This window comes from Anastrepha obliqua, chromosome 1, assembly GCF_027943255.1.
Source record: "Anastrepha obliqua isolate idAnaObli1 chromosome 1, idAnaObli1_1.0, whole genome shotgun sequence".
NCBI lineage: Eukaryota > Metazoa > Arthropoda > Insecta > Diptera > Tephritidae > Anastrepha > Anastrepha obliqua.
Genome location: NC_072892.1, coordinates 181075670 through 181098604, shown reverse-complemented (window position 1 = coordinate 181098604; position 22935 = coordinate 181075670). Strand labels below are relative to the sequence as shown.

At 36.9% G+C, this 22935-nt stretch overlaps 1 protein-coding gene across 2 annotated transcripts in view; it reads left to right on the top strand.

The window, feature by feature from the left end:
* Positions 1-3534: 3534 nt before the first annotated feature.
* Positions 3535-22935, top strand: part of LOC129242690 (EH domain-containing protein 1) — a 35669-nt gene continuing 16268 nt past the window's right edge. The window contains exons 1-2 of one of the 2 annotated variants that reach the window (XM_054879488.1): positions 3535-3639; positions 4074-5386. In XM_054879488.1, coding sequence (XP_054735463.1) covers positions 4162-5386 — 1225 coding nt within the window. In that variant the 5' untranslated portion in view covers positions 3535-3639; positions 4074-4161. Of the gene's footprint in view, positions 3697-4073; positions 5387-22935 lie in introns of both variants that reach the window. The other variant, XM_054879496.1, reaches the window with a different exon arrangement.

The window sequence follows — 22935 nt, the reverse complement described above, 5'->3', positions numbered from 1 at the left end:
AGCAAATGTAAACATACCAATACATACAAACAAAGCATATCATTTTGACGTAAGCCATACCTACAGTGAAAAATTCAGCTGGGTGAATGCTGTCACCTTAATAAATCCACCTTGTCTCGACGGTACCTTTTTTGTGTCACTTTGACATTTTTCAAGAAAATAGATGTACAATTTTAAACGAGTTAAAATTATTAAAACTTGTTATGAAAACGGTCGGTCTTTAAGAACAATATATTATTTGTGTGTTTTTTTTGTTGGAATCCTAATAATCGACAATTCAAAGGTTGGTGAAACAATTTCAAGAAATTGGTTATATCGAGGATAGACACAGGACTATCACAACAAACTAGACGTTCTCTTGCGAATATTGCTGCTGTACTGCATATGTAGCTGAAAACAATTTGGGGGAAAAACTTAGCATAATGTAACGTTCTTTGAAAAAATAAAACTGAAATACTTCATTTTTGTTCATATTTTTCTTTTCATTTGCAGGCGTCCGGCAACGCTAACTGTCGTCAATTCCAATTAATTCTTATTCGCGTTTAAAATTGAAAAGTGATGATATGGGTAAATGCATTTGCATTTCATTTTTATTGAAATATTTCGAATACAAGTATATAAAAAAACAAAAACGCGCGTGTGACTGTATATTTTGTGAATTTAAGAGAAGTTTAGAAAAATATGTATTATAATATGCCAAACTATAGTGAAGTTCCCGAGCGCACTTTGAATGCAAATAATTACCAAACAATTATTTCCGGAATAAATGGGAGTTATAAAGGTTGTTCCTGAACCACTCCCTAACATCTCCACCAAGTTTCATTAAATAAGACATTATAGTTTGCCTAAAATTTCTCATGTTACATTATAGCAAATCCCAGTCCAATTAGACATTCACGAATCGACTCTTTGGTGGAATCTACCTCTAGACGTACGCACGTTGGACATTTAAATAATGTAATTTTTCACATAAAATCGTTAAGTGCTTTAGTTTGAATAAAAATAGCGAAACCTGAACAAATCTAAATTTTTATGTGTTTTATTTTCAAACAACATCGAGGCGCGTCTTTTGAAATACCCTTTATATGTAACGGAACGTTTCGTAAAATAAAAACTTTTACATTTCAAAACTGTTAGAATAAATGCTAACCGAAAGCAGATAAATTCGTGAATTCTGTTCATTAAATTTGTTTTTCTATAATCCCATTCAAAGAAAACCAGGTGTTGAACTGACGTAATTCTGGAGTTGTGTCAACGGTGCAGGAATACAATATCCTATCATTATTGCATTTGCTATTTTCGCAAAACAAAACTCCAGCTACGGCGAATCTGTTCAAGGTGGTAGCATTCGAGCAAGGTGGATTTAATAAGGTGACAGCATTCACCCAGCTGAATTTTTCGCCGTAGGTATGGCTTACGTCAAAATGATATGCTTTGTTTGTATGTATTGGTATGTTTACATTCGTATGTTTACATTTGCTTGCTGATTTTGACATGATGCTTGCACCAAACGCAACAACAAATACATGTAGGGTTTTACTTATATGTGTTTGCTGTCACCTGTAATAAATTCGCCTTGCATTCGAGCAACAGCAATATTTTTTAAACTAGAACTGTCAAGGGCAAGAAAATAGAAGTATGGAATGAATAGCAAATAGATAAAATTAGTTTGCCGCGCATTTACAACACAACAACAACTTTCCATCACTCTGTTTTACTGTCATTTCTAAATTATTTGCGAATTGAAGAAGAAGGAATCAACCACTCTAATCACACCACCTTCTATAGATACGCCTTGACTCCAAGACGTATTGAATGCAGAAGGTGACGTCTTCCCAAAACAGTTACTTTATTTTTCGCTTTTAGCTCTGAATTCGCTTTGGATAGGATACAAGATTACGCCTTCCGATTTCGCCGTGTCATAAGTGCCCATGAATAAACAAACAAAAAGAAGGGGAATTTCTTCAATTATTTCAGCGGGTTATATAAAATTTATACAAATAATATAAATATAGGGTGTTTTTTTTAGAGGTTAGGTTTTCAAGATGAAATAAAACGTATATAATTTAATGTTATGGCCAAGAATTTAGCTTTATTATAAAGATAAGGGTTTGCCATTATGTTTTAAAAATGATTTCGGGCAAGTGGCCGCCGCGGCTGGCTCGAATAAATTCCAACCGAGAGGTCCAATTTTCGACCACTTTTTGCAGCAATTGGGGCCGTATGTCAGCAATAACGCGCCGAATATTCTCTTCCAAGACGTCAATCGTCTCGGGCTTATCTGCGTAGACAAGCGACTTCACATAGCCCCACAAGAAATAGTCCAGCGGTGTTATATCGCACGATCTTGGAGGCCACGCCACAGGTCCACGGCGCGAGATATTGCGCTCACCAAAAGTTTCCTTCAATAAATCGATTGTTGCGTTGGCTGTATGGCATGTAGCGCCGTCTTGTTCGAACCAAAGGTCGTCCACATCAACATCGTCCAATTCAGGCACGAAAAAGTCATTAATCATGGCTCTGTAGCGCTCTCCATTGACTGTAACATTATGGCCGGCTTCATTTTTAAAGAAATATGGACCAATGATTCCCTCTGCCCATAGAGCACACCAAACAGTGACTTTTTGAGGATGTAACGGCGTCTCAGCAATGGCTTGTGGATTATGTTCACTCCAAATGCGACAATTTTGCCTATTGACATACCCATTCAACCAAAAGTGAGCTTCATCGCTGAACAAAATTTTCTTGTGATGCGTCGCGCGAACCGAACCATTATTTTCGTAATAAATTTGTACGATTTGCAAACGTTGTTCAGGTGTAAGTCTATTCATTATAAAATGGCAAACCAAACTGAGCATAATCAAGTGACAGCTGTCAAAAAGACCATCTACGAAAAAAGTAGTGCCAACTTGAAAACCTAACCTCTAAAACAAACACCCTTTATATATTGAAATATGTATATTCCCAAAACTGTTTGCTTATTCGAATTAAAACATTGCTTACAAAAAAAAATGGGAAAGTAATTCAGAACTGCGACTGGTTTTTGATCGAAATATTTATAAAATAACCAATTATTTTAAAATAAGTAAATGTTTTTATTATTTTATTCTTTTAGGTTAATAAATTGGTGCAATAAAGATTATATTGCATTTAAATACTTTTTTTTTTTGTTTTTGTTTATTATTCAAAGAATGATAGAATACAAAATTGTGCCTTTCCGTAACGGGAGTATAGATAACAAGCAAATAAAACAAGGAGAACAAATAAGCGAAGGTGGAAGGAAATCCAAATACAGCTAAAATCGCTTAAGCGGCTAATGCGCAATGCAAGAATATAGAATAAAGCGGACACACATACATTTGCACATAAACAGTAGCGGTTGTTAAAAGGCGCCCCCTTCTATATTCTCTGCAACGTGTTATTCACTAGTCCGTTTCTTCAGGTGGCATCGCCCCGGTATTTTGAATCTTGGCAGCTCTGGCTCTATTGTCAAAAGCTTCCAATCAGAAACGTCATTTGCGAATGTCAAGAATTCGATGACGTTTAGCTTATTCATATTTTGCACCGATTTCCATACGTCTTGTGGGCTGAGTCAAGTTTGTGCAGATTCGTGGACGGAGAAAGACAGAAAAACTAAACGTAATTATTCGATTTGCATTAAAAAATTCTACAAATTATTGTAAACTTAAATTGGGTGTACGTCTCAGTATTGATCAGTGAAGCTACAGTTAAATCAGTAGTGTTTGTCTAATTGGAACGAGTGCAAGGGGCGGTGTGTGAATTGGTGGTTTTGGTTGTAAAAGTTTGGGGCGGAATACCTACGACTACTAAATAACGCGGCCAAATCCCAGTGCATACGAGTACAAGTGGCAGTGGTGCAAGTGGAAAGGAAAATTGTGACGGAATTTTTCCAAAAATAAATTTTTATGCGTATGCGTGATTCATATCAGAGTGTTGTGGGGTCGCGGTAGTGTAACATAAATAAAATAAAAAACGCAAACTGAAAACGATTAAAAATCGAAGTAGTACCAAATTAAAGTGATTTTGTTTTCTTTTTTTATACATTATTACAGCCCTTTCTGTGAAGTGAAGTCCTAGCCGTGTGAATTTGCCGCTAACGTAAAAGTTGTTCTCGCTGTAGTTGTGTAAAATAGTAACAAAATGTTCAGTTTTTTGAAACGTGAAAAAAACAATCAAGAGGTTGTGGAGAATGTGGTGGGGGAGCTCAAGAAAATCTATCGCAGCAAGTTGTTGCCATTGGAGGAGCATTACCAATTCCATGATTTCCATTCACCTAAACTTGAAGATCCCGATTTCGATGCAAAGCCAATGATCCTGCTAGTGGGTCAGTACTCTACCGGCAAGACAACGTTTATACGATACCTACTGGAGCGTGACTTTCCCGGCATACGCATTGGACCTGAGCCAACAACAGATCGCTTCATTGCTGTAATGCATGACGAAAAAGAAGGTGTCATACCCGGCAATGCGCTGGTCGTCGATCCCAAAAAGCAATTCCGTCCGTTGAGCAAATACGGCAACGCCTTTTTAAATCGTTTCCAGTGCTCTACACTTAACTCACCCGTCTTGCAGGCAATCTCCATTGTGGACACACCCGGTATTTTATCTGGTGAAAAGCAACGTATCGATCGCGGCTACGATTTCACTGGCGTACTAGAATGGTTTGCGGAGCGTGTAGATCGTATTATTCTCCTTTTTGATGCACACAAACTTGACATCTCCGACGAGTTCCGACGCTCCATCGAAGCGCTCAAGGGGCACGACGATAAAATACGCATCATTCTTAACAAGGCTGATATGATTGATCACCAACAGCTCATGCGCGTATATGGCGCTTTGATGTGGTCTTTGGGCAAAGTGCTGCAAACACCCGAAGTGGCGCGTGTTTACATCGGTTCATTCTGGGATCAGCCACTTCGTTTCGATGCCAATCGTCGCCTCTTCGAGGACGAGGAGCAGGATCTCTTCCGCGATTTGCAATCACTGCCACGAAATGCAGCGCTACGCAAACTCAATGATTTGATTAAACGGGCGCGCCTTGCGAAAGTGCATGCATTTATTATTTCTGAATTGCGCAAAGATATGCCATCGGTGTTCGGCAAGGACAGTAAAAAGAAGGAACTGATCAAAAATCTGGGACAGATCTATGATCGCATACAGCGGGAGCACTCCATTTCACCGGGAGATTTCCCGGACATCAAGAAAATGCAGGAAGTGCTACAACATCAAGACTTCAGCAAATTCCATTCGTTAAAACCGCATCTGCTGGATATTGTGGACAATATGCTGGCCAAGGATATTGCGCGATTAATGGAGATGATACCACAAGAAGAAATGACGCTAGTTTCAGAACCGGTGGTGAAAGGTAAGTGCCGGCGTTTCAGTTTCGGAATTTTTTGTGTAGTGTCATTGCTTGTCGGTTTGTGGCGCATGCATGTTGTTGCTTTTGCTTGTGAAATTTAACTACCTGTGTTCATTGTCTTCAAAGCGCTTTTTATAAGCATAAAAAAGTGTCTCATGTGCATTGTATTCTTTATTATTTTGAACCCAATTTAATATTTTGAATTTTTATATATTTTTTATATGCTGATGTATGCGATTCAACTCACTTGTTACTAATCAGAACTCAAAGGTAAATGACACTACAAAAATACTTATTTAAATACTTTCAATTTAAAGTAGTAAATGAGGAGTATTTTTCTGCGTACATATGAATAGGAAATGCGATAGGCCTCATAATTAGTTACAATATTTTCTATCAATAAATAATATGTGAACGAATTGCTTTGTGAAAAGCTTTTATAGGATTCACTTTTTGTCGACTTAAATGCCTGCTAAATGTATACCTGTTGAAATCCCGCATGCCGCGTCATCACTCAGCATATTAATTTTACCGATACGACTTCCTATGACATGACCGCGATTCGATTGCAGGTCTGGTCTCTGCAGCGTTACTTACCTAATTTTTTAGAGAACTTTTCAGTAATTACAGTTCCTCTACTTGTGCCAGAAAAGACACGTGACTTTGCAACTTACTGTAATCCAAAAAGCCGCGATTTCTTTATAATACTTGAGCAATCATCAAGAAAACTCCAACAAACTTGCACATCTAGAAAAGATGACCCAGTTAAGAGTAAAAACAAATAAAAAAATCTGTAAAAAAGCATTTAGCAGCTAAAATAACAATCGGCCAAACTCATTGCTGGTTACTCATCGTGATTTACTATGTCGACAAAACAAGTTTCATTTGCTCTGCTATCAACCGAGTACCGGCAAAGTAAAGAACTGACATGGATGAAATTGAAAAATGGCAAACTAGGCGGTAGCCGGCCACGACAACCATCAACGTATGCCCACACACATTCAAAGGTGTTAATAAAAAATTGACAGTGTAGTAAAAAATGTACTTGGTGCTGAATGAGTAAGAAAATTAGGGCTGTGCGACTGTTCAATATTTTAATGAATCATAATTAATTAATTCACAATTATGATTAATCGGAAGCAAATGATGCGCACAATTAAATTTAAATTTATGAAAAAAAATTATAATTTATTATAAATTAGCACAAGTACATATTTTTGGCTAATAATTCTGAATATATTGATGCATAAATGCATTATCCAAGCAACAACAAGAGTGACAGTTGTCAAAAACTGCTAAAAGAGTAGCTTGGACTTGGAACCTTCTGTATACGATTTCGACCAATTTGAGCAAACAAAATCTTGGTTATTGGCACAATTAATTTACCGAACAATAGATTACTGAATTTGCTCTAATAATAATAATAAACGCACAGCCCTAATACAGTTCAAAACTCAACGAATCATGACTTAGAAAGAGTAAATAAAGTGGAGTTAGAAAAACAAAAAAAAAAAACAAAAAGCGGACAAGATCATATGACGAGCTCTTCACTTATTTCTAAGCCGGTCTCTACGCCCGGCTTCATTATATGAAAAATTATGATGTTTGCTTTTGCGCGAACTGCCATTAGACTATTCGCACTAAATACCTCACGCGCATGTGCATGTACTATGTATGCGAATTTATACTTCTGAAAATGAAAATAGCAGTACCTTTAATAAATTATTTTGAAGTCATTTATTTTCATCATATAAATCATACAAAAGAAAATTTCAATGCTAAATATCAACGAAGGTTTAAGAGATTTCAGGTGTGTAGAGTTTATCTGAATAAATATTAATAGAATTTGGAACAGATTTACACGAAAGTACATTTTTTATTATTTATTTTTTTGAAGTGAAACTTCTTAGGCGTCGATAAACGACCGAGAATGGAGAATAAAACTTCAAGGCTATGCAGCGTTTTGGGCATTTTCGTTCCGCGAGAGAGAAAAAAGATGCAACGTAGAGGAAAAGGAGAGAGAGAGCTATACCTTATATATATCTTAGATACAATTTAGGCTATTTTCCCTGAGTTTTTCGTTGTGTGGTTGCTAATTTTTAGTGAGAAATAACACTGCCTACTTTTTGGCGCTTGATTGTTGATGCAAACTTGTAGGTCCCTACTTTTTGGCGTTATACTTCCTTGGTGCCTACTGTTTGGGGCGTTATTTTGGTCCCAATTTTTTTGGCGTTTTTTTTTTCTGGTGCCTACTTCTTGGCTCTTATTACCGGCTGGTGTTGGTGCGTACTATAAAGTGCTATCCATTCCGGCGTCGGATTTCTTGCTGTTGCCTTGCGGTAATTTGTGCCGTTGCTGCGGTCCTGCAATCGCTGCGTTTATGCGGGTGGCGCATTGTTACCACGGTTTGTGGCGGCGTTTACCTACACCGGTCGACCCTTCTCCGTTTTTTTAATTTTGTCTATTTCTATTCTCTGCAAATGTTGTGACTTTATTTAGATATATATTCTCTCTCTTTCTCTCTCTTTCTCTCTCATTCTCTCTCGGGTCTCTCCCTTTTTCTTTGTCTGCCTTGAAAGTTTCACTTCTGTTATGTGTACTACGCTACACGCACTGTTTTTCAATTTTGGTGAGTGCCATCCAGATATTTCTTATGTTTTGACTAGTGAATCGAGCGAAACACCGCACCACAGAACAACGAAAGCAGATTCTGAAATTGACAGCAGGGAAAATCATGCACAAAAATACAAAATATTATTGCATGCTGAGAAAAATTATGATTTTGTGCGAAATTTTTTTGGAAAATTCAGAAAAAGAGGATGAAAACGAAAAATTTTCCTGCAAGATGATTGCAGAATTGTAAGGTGCTCCAAAGAGAATCCCTTAAAGTGAGCCATACAATTTAAAAAAGAGCTGAACTTAAATGTGTTTGACACGAGTGTACGTAGAATAAGGCGGGAAGCTGGATAAGCAGCTCGAAGCCCACGAAAAAAGCTGGACATCGAAACATAGTGCAAAACGTTTGGAATTTGCAAGAAAAAATGCCAGCTGGCATGTGTCGTAATATTTTCTGGACTGACGAGTCTAAATAGTTGTGTATGGGGACACGGCTTCACGACAATCCACCTGGCACCGAAAATCAGCAACAATACACTCTAAAAACCACTAAACAAGTAAAATGGGTCTACCAGCGAGATAAAGATCCTTATCACACGAGTCGGAAGGCCAAGCATTGGTCTTGCGCAAATAAAATTGGGGTTATGAAATGGCCAGCTTAGTAAGCCGCCTCAATCCTATAGAAAATTTGTGGAGGGACTTAATGTGCTTAATGCCCCGCCGTTGTGCTGGCATAATATACAAATTTGGCAATTAACTAAATATTAGTTACAACTTTGTATCTGCAAACTTGGCCGCGGCAGTTTTCCTTTAATTTTTCTATAAACTTCGTGAGAATGCGTTACTTATGTATATGGCCACTGCTATTTCAATGTTAACCCCGAGTTCGTATCATCTGTTATAAACAGTTTTGTTTTTCGTTATAGAATTGATTTGGAAATGTGTTCACTGAAATAATAGAATAAGCACAGATACCACAATTTTCCATGCGGAGCTTTTCGCCATAATGGGAACAGTGGAAACTGTATTCAAAAGAGCGTGCGAAAAAGTAAACACTAAAATACTTTCGGACAGTCAATCAGTTCTCATATTTTTTAAAAGGTTTACGTTCAATTCAAAGTGCTTATCGAGTGTAACAACACACTCAACAAACTGGCGACTCGCGATCAGGTTTCCCACGACGGAAGTGTAACGAGAAGTTGCACTTTTATGCCGAAAAAGGGGTGAAAGCGCCATTTATTGGATCAACACCAGTTTTCGGGTTTCACAAAAACAACCTCAAACAGGAATCCAAAATATGGACCCAATTAAAAACCAAGGAATACTGGAACAAACGAATTAATCACTCCAATAAGTTCCTGAACTTTAATACCAACAAAGAAAAATCTGCTCGAACCCTAGACAAAACGGGTCTCAGATTACTCTGTGGAGCCCTTTCAGGCCGCTTTCCCTGCAAGAAACATTTCTGTAGACTATCTATAACTAGTTATGCAGACTTCTCTTATGATGATGAGTCCATGGAACACTTAATCACCAGCTGTGAAGCATTAGGTCACAGGAGGCACAGAATTCTGGGCTCGTACCTACTAGAGGATGAAGACTTACAAATGTTCCCTCCTAAGGAGCTGGTTTGATTCCTCGCAATGCTAAATAATTGAAATGAAGCGCTTAGGGGCGCACAATAGATCAATCTGGTCGCAGTGCATAAAGGCCTTAACCTAACCCGTACAACCATTACTATTACCATTAAAAAAAGAATAATATTTCAAAATAATAATAATAATAATCACATCAGAGATAAAACTTTTTTCTTTTTTTATCTAATATTTTTTGGTACTGCTATTTTCGTGCTCGCAACTGTATACATGTATGCATGAATATATGTACTTTCGAAAAGCACAAAATTTGTTGAAATAGAAAATGAAGCAGTAGCATCAGCTCAGTTTTACACACTTTCTAGTTATTCGGCAAAAGCGTGTGGATGCTCGTATTTGGCCTTGATAAGACTTGGAACATTTTGCTTGACACTGTTCTAAAATTTCTGAATAGATAGTGGCATAAATAAACAAGCTTTAATATTAAGTAAAAAACAATTAAATTTAGTATTAAAAAGTGTTAAAAACGTAGTGAAATCCATGAAAAAAATGTTAAACCAGATTTGAAGGAATCAAAAAACATTTCTACGTGCTTATGTATGTGTACATGTATGTGTGTTTGTGTGTGCTTAAATGAGCTAATCATTTTGTGTTTGCTTCAGCACTTCTTTTAAAGCGCTATCATTACTTTGTGTTTCGCTGTTTGCTTTTCTCAACTTTTTCTATTTTTGAATTTACTGTTTCCGCTTGAAGGCGCCAAATCCCCTGCTCAGATAAGCCAGATATGGCGGCTGCTGCTGTTACTAATTAATAAGCAAATAGGCTATATGCAGATGAGAAATCCCAAAGAATTAATGCTACTGCTATTCTACTTGGTATTTATTCAATTTTATTATGTAATACACTTCGTTAAGTTAGCCCGTTATCGTTTTCGCGCTGAAGCTGATAAGCGCACTTGTTGCCCTGTTCAAAGGTGCGAGGGGAGGGGAGGGGAAACACTGAAATGGCGAACAATCATTTTTCATTTATAACTCGTTCTTTCTAATTATATAATTTTAGCCCCGAAAGAGTTGTGTTCTCCACGACTCATGCGCGCATTTGTGTGTATGTGTCTAAATTTTATTGCAATGCTTTCGACAGACACCGGTATTTTGGGTGGGTCTGAGATGACTGACGCCTTGCCTGTGTTTGCTGCAGAAATCCGGCCAAAAATGTGAGGGTATGAAGTTTGGCGCAAAACTAGTCCATTTTTGGTCGGAACTAGACCACACATACATACTATATATCACAAAATATGCTTTCCATTTTCAATTTGTATTAAGCGATGCCCTTGTTGGAGGAAATGGAAGTCTTGTCTAATTTTTATTTTATCTAAGCTTGAATTTATTGCTCAGCTACCGTACGAATTGAAGTCGAAATGTCGACAAAGGCAATGTAAACGTAATTTCTTGCTTTATTGTTAAACCGGCCGTGAGTGTATAAACTGAAAATACGAAAACTTATAATAATTTTCTGTATATATAACTTAAAAATTTTGCCTGAGCCTTAGCATGTTCCTAAAATGTGTAATATGCAATGAGTGCCTAATTTTTTTTTACTATGTGACAGCTTCGAAGGGTGAATGCGCACAATGACACTTTGTTTGTCTTTTTTATCGCAGCAACATTTTTCATTTTCAAGCTGATATGCAAGCCACTATATCAGCGTTGATAAACTGCGTAAGAATTCACATTTATGTGGTTGCTAAGTACTCATACTTAGAATGTTTGCTCTGGAGTTGCAGACGGGTGGCAAGTAGGTCGGCAGCAGCGTGACTAAACCCTGACGCAACCGAATCCAGTACATACAGTTACTAAAACTCGAAATGTGATAATAAAAAATAACAAATATTGGCATCAAAGAGGAGGCCCAATTTAAAGAGAAGGCAATGGCAAACCTGCGAGTGTATTTCTGTCATGAAAAAGCGCCTCACAAAAAAATATCTGCCGTTCATAGTCGACTTAAAACTGTGGGTCCCTCGAATTGTGGAACAACATAAAGAAGCAAGACACAAATCGGAGGAGGAGCTTGGCCAAACACACAAAAAGGGTGTGAGAATAGATCGCTGAAGAGTCAGTGTTGGTCGACTAGGCGAAACCGGAATCATTCCGGTATGTATAACCGCATGACGTAGGAGTAATTGAACACATTACCATTTACGAAGAAATATAATTAAGGTGCATAAAACTATTCCTATTAGAATCGCATCGCCGGTATGACGAGCTCCAAAAACACGCTTCAAAATTTCTTTCCGCAGACCTGAAATGGTATTTACCGAGAACTGATTACAGCATTTGTAAACACACGAATGCTAATATTCTTAGTTGTCTTTGTTGTTGTAATAATATTACATTTACCTGTTGCTGGAATGACAGTGGCCGTATACCATTCCGAGTCCTTTCGGTAACGTAGAAGCTGCTATAGTGGGGGCATACGTCTTATTTAGCGAAACATCTTAGTCAAACTTCACGATGTACAGAATTCAAGGGTTTGGTCGCACAGAGAGAGCCGGCTCTCAGCAATTTTGAAGGAATCAACTGATTGGTTGACGTAACTTGGGTCATGACAGCGGTTTGTTCGCGAAAAACCCGAGATTGTGTTCGTGGAAAACGAAAAAAAAAACAGAATCTGATTAGACAAGTGTGTGAGTACGTGTGAAAGGAGAGGGCAGAATTCTGCTGCCGAATACCCGGTGACGTGGCAGCCGAAGTTACTCTAACAATTTTGCTTCGGATGGCCAAATCTGGTAATCTATGTATAATAAAGGTGCATTAATTAAAAGTTATGACACTAGACCAACAACAACGTTTTGTACATTGGAACATCTCGACAAGAGAAAGTACGAACTATGTTGCACAGCCGGTATGAAGTTGGAGCTTAAAGCATAAGACCATAGTGCAAATGGAATGGTTTTTCGTCATTTCATTTTATGCTGGCATACGGATGGACACGACGAAACAAAAACAAAAAAAACGAATCGGTTGGTTTACCAATACTACCTTTAATAGATTCGCCTCTTGTCTATCATCCATAATGAAATCCCATGGTTGAGAGAATACCGCAGGTTGCACATATTGCCGGTCCACTGAGTTCTGGAATTTTGTTCGCTCACAACTCTTTTCTTTCCACTACTTAATTATTTCTTTTTTAAATTAACCTAACCTAACTTTTCACCTTTGTTTACAAAGGCTCGATAATTGAACTTTTCTTCGTTCTATAACTCGCGATGTATAAAATTACATCATGTCAAAGTTACACTCATTTCTCCATTTTAATAACATTTGGAATATTGTTGCAGTTAAAGCTTCTTTCAATTTAGAATAGTATTTTTACTGCATGCGAAGAAAGCCATCTCTTTCCATGCTCTTTTAAACCAGCTCAGCGGAACTCATCCACATCTTCAATAATGATGGCGTTTCCATTGGGAGATTCCAAGAGAAGATATGTTTGTTGTTTGTACTCTCATAAGAGATAGGAAAGAATAGAGACAGAGAGAGAGATAGTTAGTCTTGTGAGAATTTTCCAGATTCTTTGGCAAATTTGTAAATATCCTCCAGTTTTAGAGAACGATTATTACTCATTCTCACGACATCGGAACCCAAAACTCGTAGCCGTGCTCTAGCAAAGGCAGGACACTCACAGAGAAAATCCTCAGTGCTATTCGCCTCCTCCAAGCACGACAGGCACATTGGGTCCGCAATGATTCCAATGGTGGTCTTATGCTGACCCCATGGTTTGTGTCCTGTAATAATACCGACAATCAACCGAACGTCTTTCCTTCCAAGTTTTAGTAGAAAGATTAATAGTTTTCTGTTCGGACTTGTCACAAAATACTTTGCAGTTCTGCAGCGTTCTAGACAGGACCATCGCTCTTTATGTAGATTGCCTACATAATCCAATTCATGATTCCTGCGAAACTGATTCCGATTATTGGCTCTGGCCCTTAAGGGGGAACCGCTGATCCACGGTTGGCCAATTCATCGGCAATTTCGGCAACACCGAAGTGTCCTGGAACCCATATAAGTACAAGCCTGTTTTGTCTTGCGACAGAATTAAGCATCTTCTTACATTCTTGAACAATCTTCGAGGTTTGCTTCGCGTTCTCCAGGGCCTTCAGTGCAGCCTGACTGTCACTGAAAACCCCAATCTGTTTCCCGTTCCATCTCCTCTCGATTATCCATTCGGCTACTTTCAGGATGGCAAAAACTTGGGTTTGGAAAACAGTTGCCATTTCCCCCATAGCATAGTGATATTTATTACTATCGTTTAAGTACCATCCGACTCCAGACCCTATTTCATTCTTTTACACATCGGTAAAGAAAATATCCGTTAAACCTCCCAGCATGCATGGAAATCTGACATCGAATTTCCTTCCAAATGAAACTGTGGCTATCAGGTCGTCTTAAGGTACCAAAAACAGTGGATACTGCTCAGAAAGCAACTTAAAGATTTCTTTGTGTCTCGAAGTTCCATCTTCGTGCCAGAAACCATATTTATGGAGTCTACACATTGCTTTTATTGCTTCCTGTTGTATCTTAAGATCCAGGGGGAGCAAATCAAGCATAGCATTTAGGGCATCACCAGAGGTTGTACTCATAGCACCCGTGATGCATAAACATACACCTCTTTGCCGCCTGTATAGTTCCCGGATTGTGGACTTAACCATGCTCCGTTGCCACCAGACCACAGAGGCGTAAGTGATGATTGGTCTGATTAGTGCTGTGTATATCCATCGGACCACAGCAGGTTTCAGACCCCAGCTTTTACCAAAGGCTCTGCGGCATTGCTGAAAAATCCTTAATGCGCGATTCACCTTCAGTTAAACGTGTGCCTCCCAAGTCAGCTTCGTATCCAATATTACTCCTAGATATTTAACTTCATCGGAAAGACCAAGACCAAGAAAGACACCTTTCAGTGTTGGAAGACTGAGTCCATCCAATTTCCGTTTTCTCGTAAACAAGACTATAGTTGTTTTGTTCGGATTAACGGAAAGACCTTGTCTCATGCACCAGTCATCGATTTTGTCCAGAATCCTCTGCACTTTCGTGCAAAGCCTCCTTAGGGATTTATCCGATGCTAGCGCACAGACATCGTCGCATATGCTTGGACATGAAAACCGAGTTCCTGCATCTCATAAGCTTAGTTTTTGTGATGTTTACTTTAAGCGCGTGCATTCCTTTCTAGTTGGCGAAGTTTTGGCTAATGTGTGAGTCAGCATAATCTAGGTCATTCTGTTGTGTGAGAACGCCTTTGTTTATGGTTAACTTTCCGCTGATTTTTCTGTTGAAGCGCAGACTTAGCATTGCATTACTATAAAAAGCTTTGATAATGACGATGATTTTGTAAGGAACCGCGCAGCCTTGCAACGAACTCCATGTAGCGTTCCGAGAAACAGTGTCAAATGCACGCTCGAAGTCAACGAAGAGTAGATAAAGTGGTCCTCTCCATTCATTTTATTGCTCTATAATAATAAATAAATAAACATGGCATTTCTAATGGACTCAGATTTCGATTACTAAACTTTAGCCAATCATGGCTCTTTCCCTAATACTTATAAATCTTATGCCCTAGTGAATTTATAACTTACTTCGTGTATGCTAAGAGCCACATCTCTTAGCTCTGGTTAGAAGTCCGTATGACTTAAACTCATATGAAGATAGTAATTTGGCTGATCATCACTGGCTTTAATCAGTCTCGAAGGCAGTCGATCAGTAGCGCCCCTTCCAGTTATCTTGCTCACCTATGCAAACATTTTTAGGAGCCTCATCGCTCAATAAATATATTAGTCATAATAATATAAAAACGTAATAAACCTCCTCTCAAATCTTTCCTCAAAACCGAGCTTCCACTCTAGGCTAAATACCAGTTTGTAAAGTTGTGCCAAATCATTATTTTGAATAGAATAAAATTGAAATTAGCAAAATTTTGTCGCTCTTAACCGGCAGCTCTATTCCATTTTAAGTGTGAGTAACTGTAAAATTTTTGGAAGCTAAAATTTATGATAAAAAATGTCGTATTATACGAAAAGCCACCAGTACCCTAGTTTTTAGCCAGCGTGCATTTTTTTCAGCTCCACACATCTGCTAACCAAATTAATTACCGTCATACTAATGCTGTTAAATTTTTTCTGTCTTTGTTTTTGTTGTTGTTTCCTCTTAACAAACCTGTTGACTAATTCCTATACGCAATTCACATTTTACTGCCAGCCACGATTCTACGCTGACTCACGCTGATCGTTTTTTATTAAAAAAACAATAAAAATTCACACTTGAGAACGTTTGTAAATTACCGGACATAGTATGTAAAGGGTGTCTCAAAAGGGCGATCCGAAATTTTACGTGGAAAATAAATTAGAAACCTTTCACTGAAGTAATTTAGTCGTCCAAAGCGTCTTATGACATTCAAAGATGAGTAGTTTTAAGCATGACATTTCTAATAGTACAACTCACGGTGGATTGAATACAGAGCAAGGATGATAGTTTACCAGCTATGGTGAAAAAAATATTGTCCGGTTGTCGTTGTTCAAACAGCAACGAAGCAACATGAACGTAGACTGTGTTGCTTTTTTCGTATATAACCAACACAATCTCCATTTTTTCGTAAATAAACCGATGTCATGACCCGGGTTACGTCAACCAATCAGTTGATTCTTTCAAATTCGCTGAAAGCCGGTTAACGGTCTGATATGGGCCACACCTTCTGAATTCTTTTCACCATTAATATAGAGATGGCGATATCCACGAACCGCTGTCCTGTTCTCATTGAAGAAGAAGAATATAATGCGAGCGAATCTCGAGCGAACTTCCCCTACAAGGATGTTGCCTTTTTTGTTTATTTATTATTGTGTTACAGCCAGAACTACGTTGACGGTTGTCGCAATCTTGTAATCTATCATTCTTGAGTGCAGACTATTTTGTTTTTGATAATTTTAACCTCTTTTTAGCCCGATTCCCAAAATATACTTAAATTTAACATTTAAACATTGTTCAGCGCGAAAGTGAATCAAAGTGGAAGGTCATTTTGAGATACCCGTTACGGACGTACTGAGAGGGGGAAAATCTACATACACACGTAAATGCACTGACCATAACCGTTCACAGGAGTATTAAGTGTGGCGAGATACAGATACCTCACTTGTGTTTATATGTTAGTACATATGTATGCATGTATGAATGTATGTAAGTTAAGCTAGGCGTGAAAGTATGTACGTTCGTTCCCGCCAAATAGCCGCAGCATTAGTCGTTTGTTTGACCGGAACAACGACGCAACATTCAGACGAGTTGTGCTACTACTTCCACCGGACTGATTGGGTCTAGTCGCAGTCAGTCGCCATTGATAGTATTTGTTGTATATTAGGGGGGAAATGGAAAGCACGTAAGAACAAATTTAAACCGAAATAAAGGTAACAATTTTACTATTAACGTCATTCCACAGTGTTTCGAGTTACACAATCTAGATGGGCAAAAGTATTGATCGGTCTTACCAATAAATTAATAATATATGAATTTATTTATAATAAAAAAAAAATTATATTTTACCAGGCGCGGCGTTACCGCAGAAAAACTAATTTTATTGAAAAAGTTATTTTTTTTCGAGTTAAAACATGAGTACGCTTGCTGAAATTTAGTGATTTATTAATGGCATTTTAATCAACTGCTATATTTACGCTATTTTTTGTTTTTCCGACTTATATGGATTTAAATTCTTTCAGTACTTGCAGGTAGCTCCGATAGATATATTTGTGTCTCTTTTCCTCTTATTACGATAATTTAATATTACATTTCATGGAATTTGTAATGCCCGTCATATTAGCGTGTAGGTCGAAGCTAAATATTGTTGGATTAGATTATATTTGAAATTGAAATTTGAAATTGAAATTTGAATCTTGAAATTTGGTGGCTCCCAAAACACTCAATCTAAAAATCCCATTGTATTTAAAGCTCTGGAAACAGGGTAGATAGTCAAGGAGGGAAGGAATAAAGTATCAGAGACAGAGATAGAGATAAAGATAGTTAGTTCTGTGAGAATTTTCCAAATTCTTTGGCAAATCTGTAAATATCCTTCAGTTTTAGAGAACGATTATTACTCATTCTCACGACATCGGAATCCAAAACACGTAGCAGTGGTCTAGCAAAGGCAGGACACTCACAGAGAAAGTGCTCAGTGCTATCCGCCTCCTCCATGCACGACAGGCACATTGGGTCCTCAATGATTCCAATGGTGGTCATATGCTGACCCCATAGGTTGTGTCCTGTAATGATACCGACCATCAACCGAACGTCTTTCCTTCCAAGATTGATATATACTTTTTGTTTGTTGTGCTCCCTTTACCAATTTCCCATCACTTTTCGGCAACATCAAGACATTGATATTGAATAGTTTCGAAATCATGCAATATCTAAAAATTGGTTTCGATACCACAGTCTATACAGATGGCAGTAAAATGGATTGTGGTGTTGGAGCTGGTATATATTCTCATAGACTTGGAATTGAAAAATCTGTGCGTCTCCCTAATACCAGCAGCGTCTTCCAAGCGGAAGTACTAGCAATTGGGGAAGCCTGTAGGTTACTAATCGCAGATTTCTCTTTTAAGGGCAATATCGCTATTCTTTCGGATAGCCAAGCCGCAATCCAGGCGCTGGACGCGACTATAACAACCTCTAAAGTGGTGGAGCAAAGTAGGAATAGCCTCACCAACTTGAGTGAAAACCATAGAGTAACCTTAATTTGGGTGCCGGGACACCGGAACATAGAAGGCAACGAAAAAGCTGATGAACTGGCAAGAGGGGGATCTGCCATGAATAGCGCTCTTGCAGTACCAGTATTCACTCCACTAGGTGCGGTCAAGAACGCAATTTCCCTAAAATACCTTCGAATTGCAGATTGTAGATGGAGAGACCAGACGAAATGCAAAATCAGCAGAACGTTATGGCCTACCTACAACCTCAAGCAATCGTCGACATTAATAAACATGAAACGACGGGACACCTGTAGACTTACGGCAGTCATAACTGGCTTCTGGTCTATCGGAGAACAAGCCGCCAAAATGGGCATCCCTCACAACACATACTGTCACAGTTGTAAACAACCGGAGAAAAAAGAAACAATCTTCCATTTCCTCTGTGAATGCCCTGCCCTATGGAGGGACAGAATGTTAACCCTGGGCAAACCGCTGTTCGAGAGTCTCGAGCAACTGTCTGGCTTAGACGTCAACAACCTAATAAGGTTCCTAAACCGCACAGACTGGATATAGTCCTGCTGCAAATAACTGTTAAACAATTTGGTAACGAGGATGTGGCAACAAAATGGTGCGGAAGCGCTAGTTGGATTCTGGCTGAATCACCACTCTAACCAACCAACCAACCAGGGCATGCCACGCCTTCTTTATCAATACCGCCCACTTTTCATAATTATTAAGGCATTTGTATATTTTACATCCTATGCTAAATCCAATTACTCTACCATAAATAGTTTCGAACCTATACAAAAATAAGGAATGGGTTTATATGGGGACTGCCACGTCGCCTTTACCAATGCCGCCCTCTTTTCCCCATTGTTAAGGTATTCATATTTTATGCCCTTGTACCAATTTTCAGTATTCAGGTACGAATGATTTCGAAAATATTTAATATTAAAAAATTGGTTTGTATGGAAGTTGCCACGTAAATTAAATTTACTGTGCCTGTACTTCCGACAATTGAAAGCAACAAGTTGACGAAGTTTCATTGCAATCCGATGATTGGCTTGGCAGCCTTCAAAATACGTACAAGCAAACAAATATTAATTTTTTTATATAAGATTTATTTAAAATTCCTCAAAACTTTAAAAGCTATTTTTGGTACTTTTTTACACTTGCATGTATAGCCAATATTTTTGGTTTTATTTGGCACAACGCTGTATGACTTGATTAAATATTCTTTAAGTTAATATCTTTATGATTGAAGGGTTTTGTGTAACTTTTAAATTTACTTCTATGCTTGTGACTGAAATAAATGCACAACCCTTCCATAACACAGGATTAACGTCCATAAAATATTATTAACTTTTTTACACTTTTCTCATTAGCGGACAAATTTTTCAGTCTCGTATGTGTCCGCTTAAAAAAGAGTACACTGTCTAAATAATAAATAATAATAAAGGCTGCAGCGTTTGAAATAGAGCTGACGCTACATAATTTGATAGTTGCAAATGGGTCAGTTTAATATGGCCAACCCTGTATATTATAAATTGTTTATTTTTATTCAAAATTTTAATTTAATTTACTTTTTTTAATGTTATCTAATTTATATTTTTATTATTTAATACAATTTTTTTATTTAGTATTTTTTTATTTACCTACCTTTTTTTTAAATTAAACTTTATTTAAATTTTTTTTTATTTGTATATAATTGAAGTGTACACCTTTTTTGGGTGTTTGGTCGAGCTCCTCCACCTATTTGTGGTGTGCGTCTTGATGTTGTTCCACAAATGGAGGGACCTACAGTTTCAAGTCGACGAACGGCAGATATTTTTTATGAGAAGCTTTTTCATAGTGGATATACACTCGGAGGTTTGCCATTGCCTGCCGAGGGGCGACCGCTATTAGTAAAAAATGTTTTTCTTAATTTTGGTCTTTCACCGAGATTCGAACCTACGTTCTCTCTCCGAACTCCGAATGGTGGTCGCGCACTAACCCATTCGGTTACGGCGACCGCCGTATTTATTATTTAGTTAAAGTTTTTATTTAGTTTAATTTTATTATTTAATTTAATTTTTTCTTTAATTTAATTTATTTTTTTTATTTTATTTTTTTTTTTTATTTTATTTTTTTAATTATATGTTTTCATTTAATTTAATTTTTACGTTAATGTTTTTACTTAAATACATTTTTTTATTTATTTAATTTAAATTAATTAATTTTATCTTACTTTATTTAATTAAATTGTTTTTATTTATTTCTCTTATTTTTTAACTAATTTTTTTTTATTTATTTGATTTAATTGTTGTATTTCATTTAACTTTTTATTTATTTGAATTTTTTAATTAAATTTCTTTTGAATTAAATTTTTTTATTTTATTTAATACTTTTTTAATTTAAGTTTTAGTTTAATTACTATTTTTTATTTATTTTATTTTGTTATTTACATTTATTTTTTTTTTTTAATAATTTTCTTTTTTATTTATTTATTTTTTTCTTTTGCCATACAAAATGAGCGAAATATATGAATTACCACGCCGGTCTTCGATGTTACTAAAATGTTGCAATTGGCAAAAAAAAATTCTCCATTCCAGTGCATACTCAAGCTAACATAAACAAATATGATTATTTTCTTTTTTAGCCAATATTTGCAAACCCTGCTCGTTTCCGCTTGAGCTTAGCATTTCTTCCGTATACTAATTTTAAATAAAAAGATTTGTTTTTTCTTTAAAAAAATTCCAATATCGATTCAATAAGCGTTTAAAAACAATCATGCAATCACCCCACAGCCAATATTGATTTGTTTCACTTCCAATTAGCCACCGCTAAAAATACTTACAAATACGAAATACCAGCTACTTCTCCAGCAAACGAGTTTGCGTGCACCTCACCGTTGTTGACATGTAAAGTTCAAGGCCTCCAACAAAAGGCGCACCGCTCCGACTGGCTAATGTATTATTTAATACATCCAACCACGCAGCTGTGGACGTTCTAAGAAAAGCTGGATATTCGTTTTTATTTCTCTGGTCTCTTGGCCTTCTTGCCCCTTGTTGGCCTCGTTTTTAAACTGTTTGATTATTATCATTGATTGATATCGCATTTTTATGTAGGCTTTTTTAAATAGCGGCTATATTTTTCTGTATCAAAAGCATAGCCAACCATTTCATGTGTGCTCATTTCACAGCTGATAAGGGTGGTTGCTTGTATCCACTCTAACATTTCTCTATGTTGCTTTGCTCACGAAAAGAAAAACAACAACGGCTGTAAAAACGATATTTGAACTTTTATGAGTCTAAAGCTTATGATGGATATAGTTTTAACTGTATGATTTAGCACTTACTGGCTTGTGTTTATAGATATGTGAAATGTTTCAAAAGCTTAGAACGCGAATGCTCACATACATATGTATGCATATATTTATATGTACATATATGCACAATATAAGTACAATTGCCTCAGTTTTGTTTTTGTTGTTTGATTTCCAACCATAAATTTTGTGCACTAAAAAATTCCGCCCCATTCGAGAAGGTTGTCGAATTTTTATATTTATAAAACTTCAGCTTAATTTCGACGTGGTCTGTAGCAGAACAGGAACATTATGTGGAAATACAGTAGATTCTGTTTTTATGCGGTCTTGAAATAGTGCGGTTTTTTTTTTAATTAAAAAATGCATGTCGACCTATGGGGAATTGTACATATAAGCAAGATTCTAAACCAGCTAAGCAAAAACTCATGACACATTATATCAAAAATGCTAACCTTACAAGTATGGAACCGCCTGCATCACCATCCAGATTAGACGTGTACATTTCCTCAAGTGCCGGAAGTGATTTTACGCCAAATCCTAAACGAATGCGCAACATGCGGGTATTGTCTGATTCTATTTCTGACGATGTAAATTTATTTTTCGATTCTGACGTTTCTTAAATAAAGATATAATTTTCAAACATACAATTTTTTGTTTATGCGATTTTATTTAATTATTTCAGATTCATGCGGTTCTTAGCACTTTTGAAACTTATCTATAGTTTTACTATAGAACTGGTAGTTTTCTTTATGCCGTTTTTTTTTATGTTGTTTCTTGCGAAACGTACGTACCGCATAAAAACAAAATCTACTGTATATTAAATTAGAAAACGTTATGACTTTGCAGGAATATAATTTCTAGCTAAATGTTCCTAATTCATCAGCAAATTTATTCACTTGCACAAATATGAATGAGAATATAAACATAAATACAGATTTGATTAAGACGAAATTGATAGCTTAGGTATTCATTTACTTACATATTTATTGTACTAGTCCAAAGATCACAGAGTCTAATTGAGTTTTAATCATTAAGTAAATATGAATAAATTTGTATACAGTGAGATCTCTCTATGATGAACATCGTTAAACAAGAAGCTTATCTAACCCACCGTTTGCCATGTGCTTTTGGGGAGTTGTTCAGACAAAACTGATTTATAGGTAAAACGTCTAATATCGAAATATTCTCTTAATAGCAGCTCGGATATGCTACCGTTGCTAGCATTGCAGTCGTTGCAAAATCGGAAGATTATTAAGCATAGAAGTGTGCAAATCTAGAACTCCACACCAAAATTGTCACTTAAGTTATTAAGATTTTA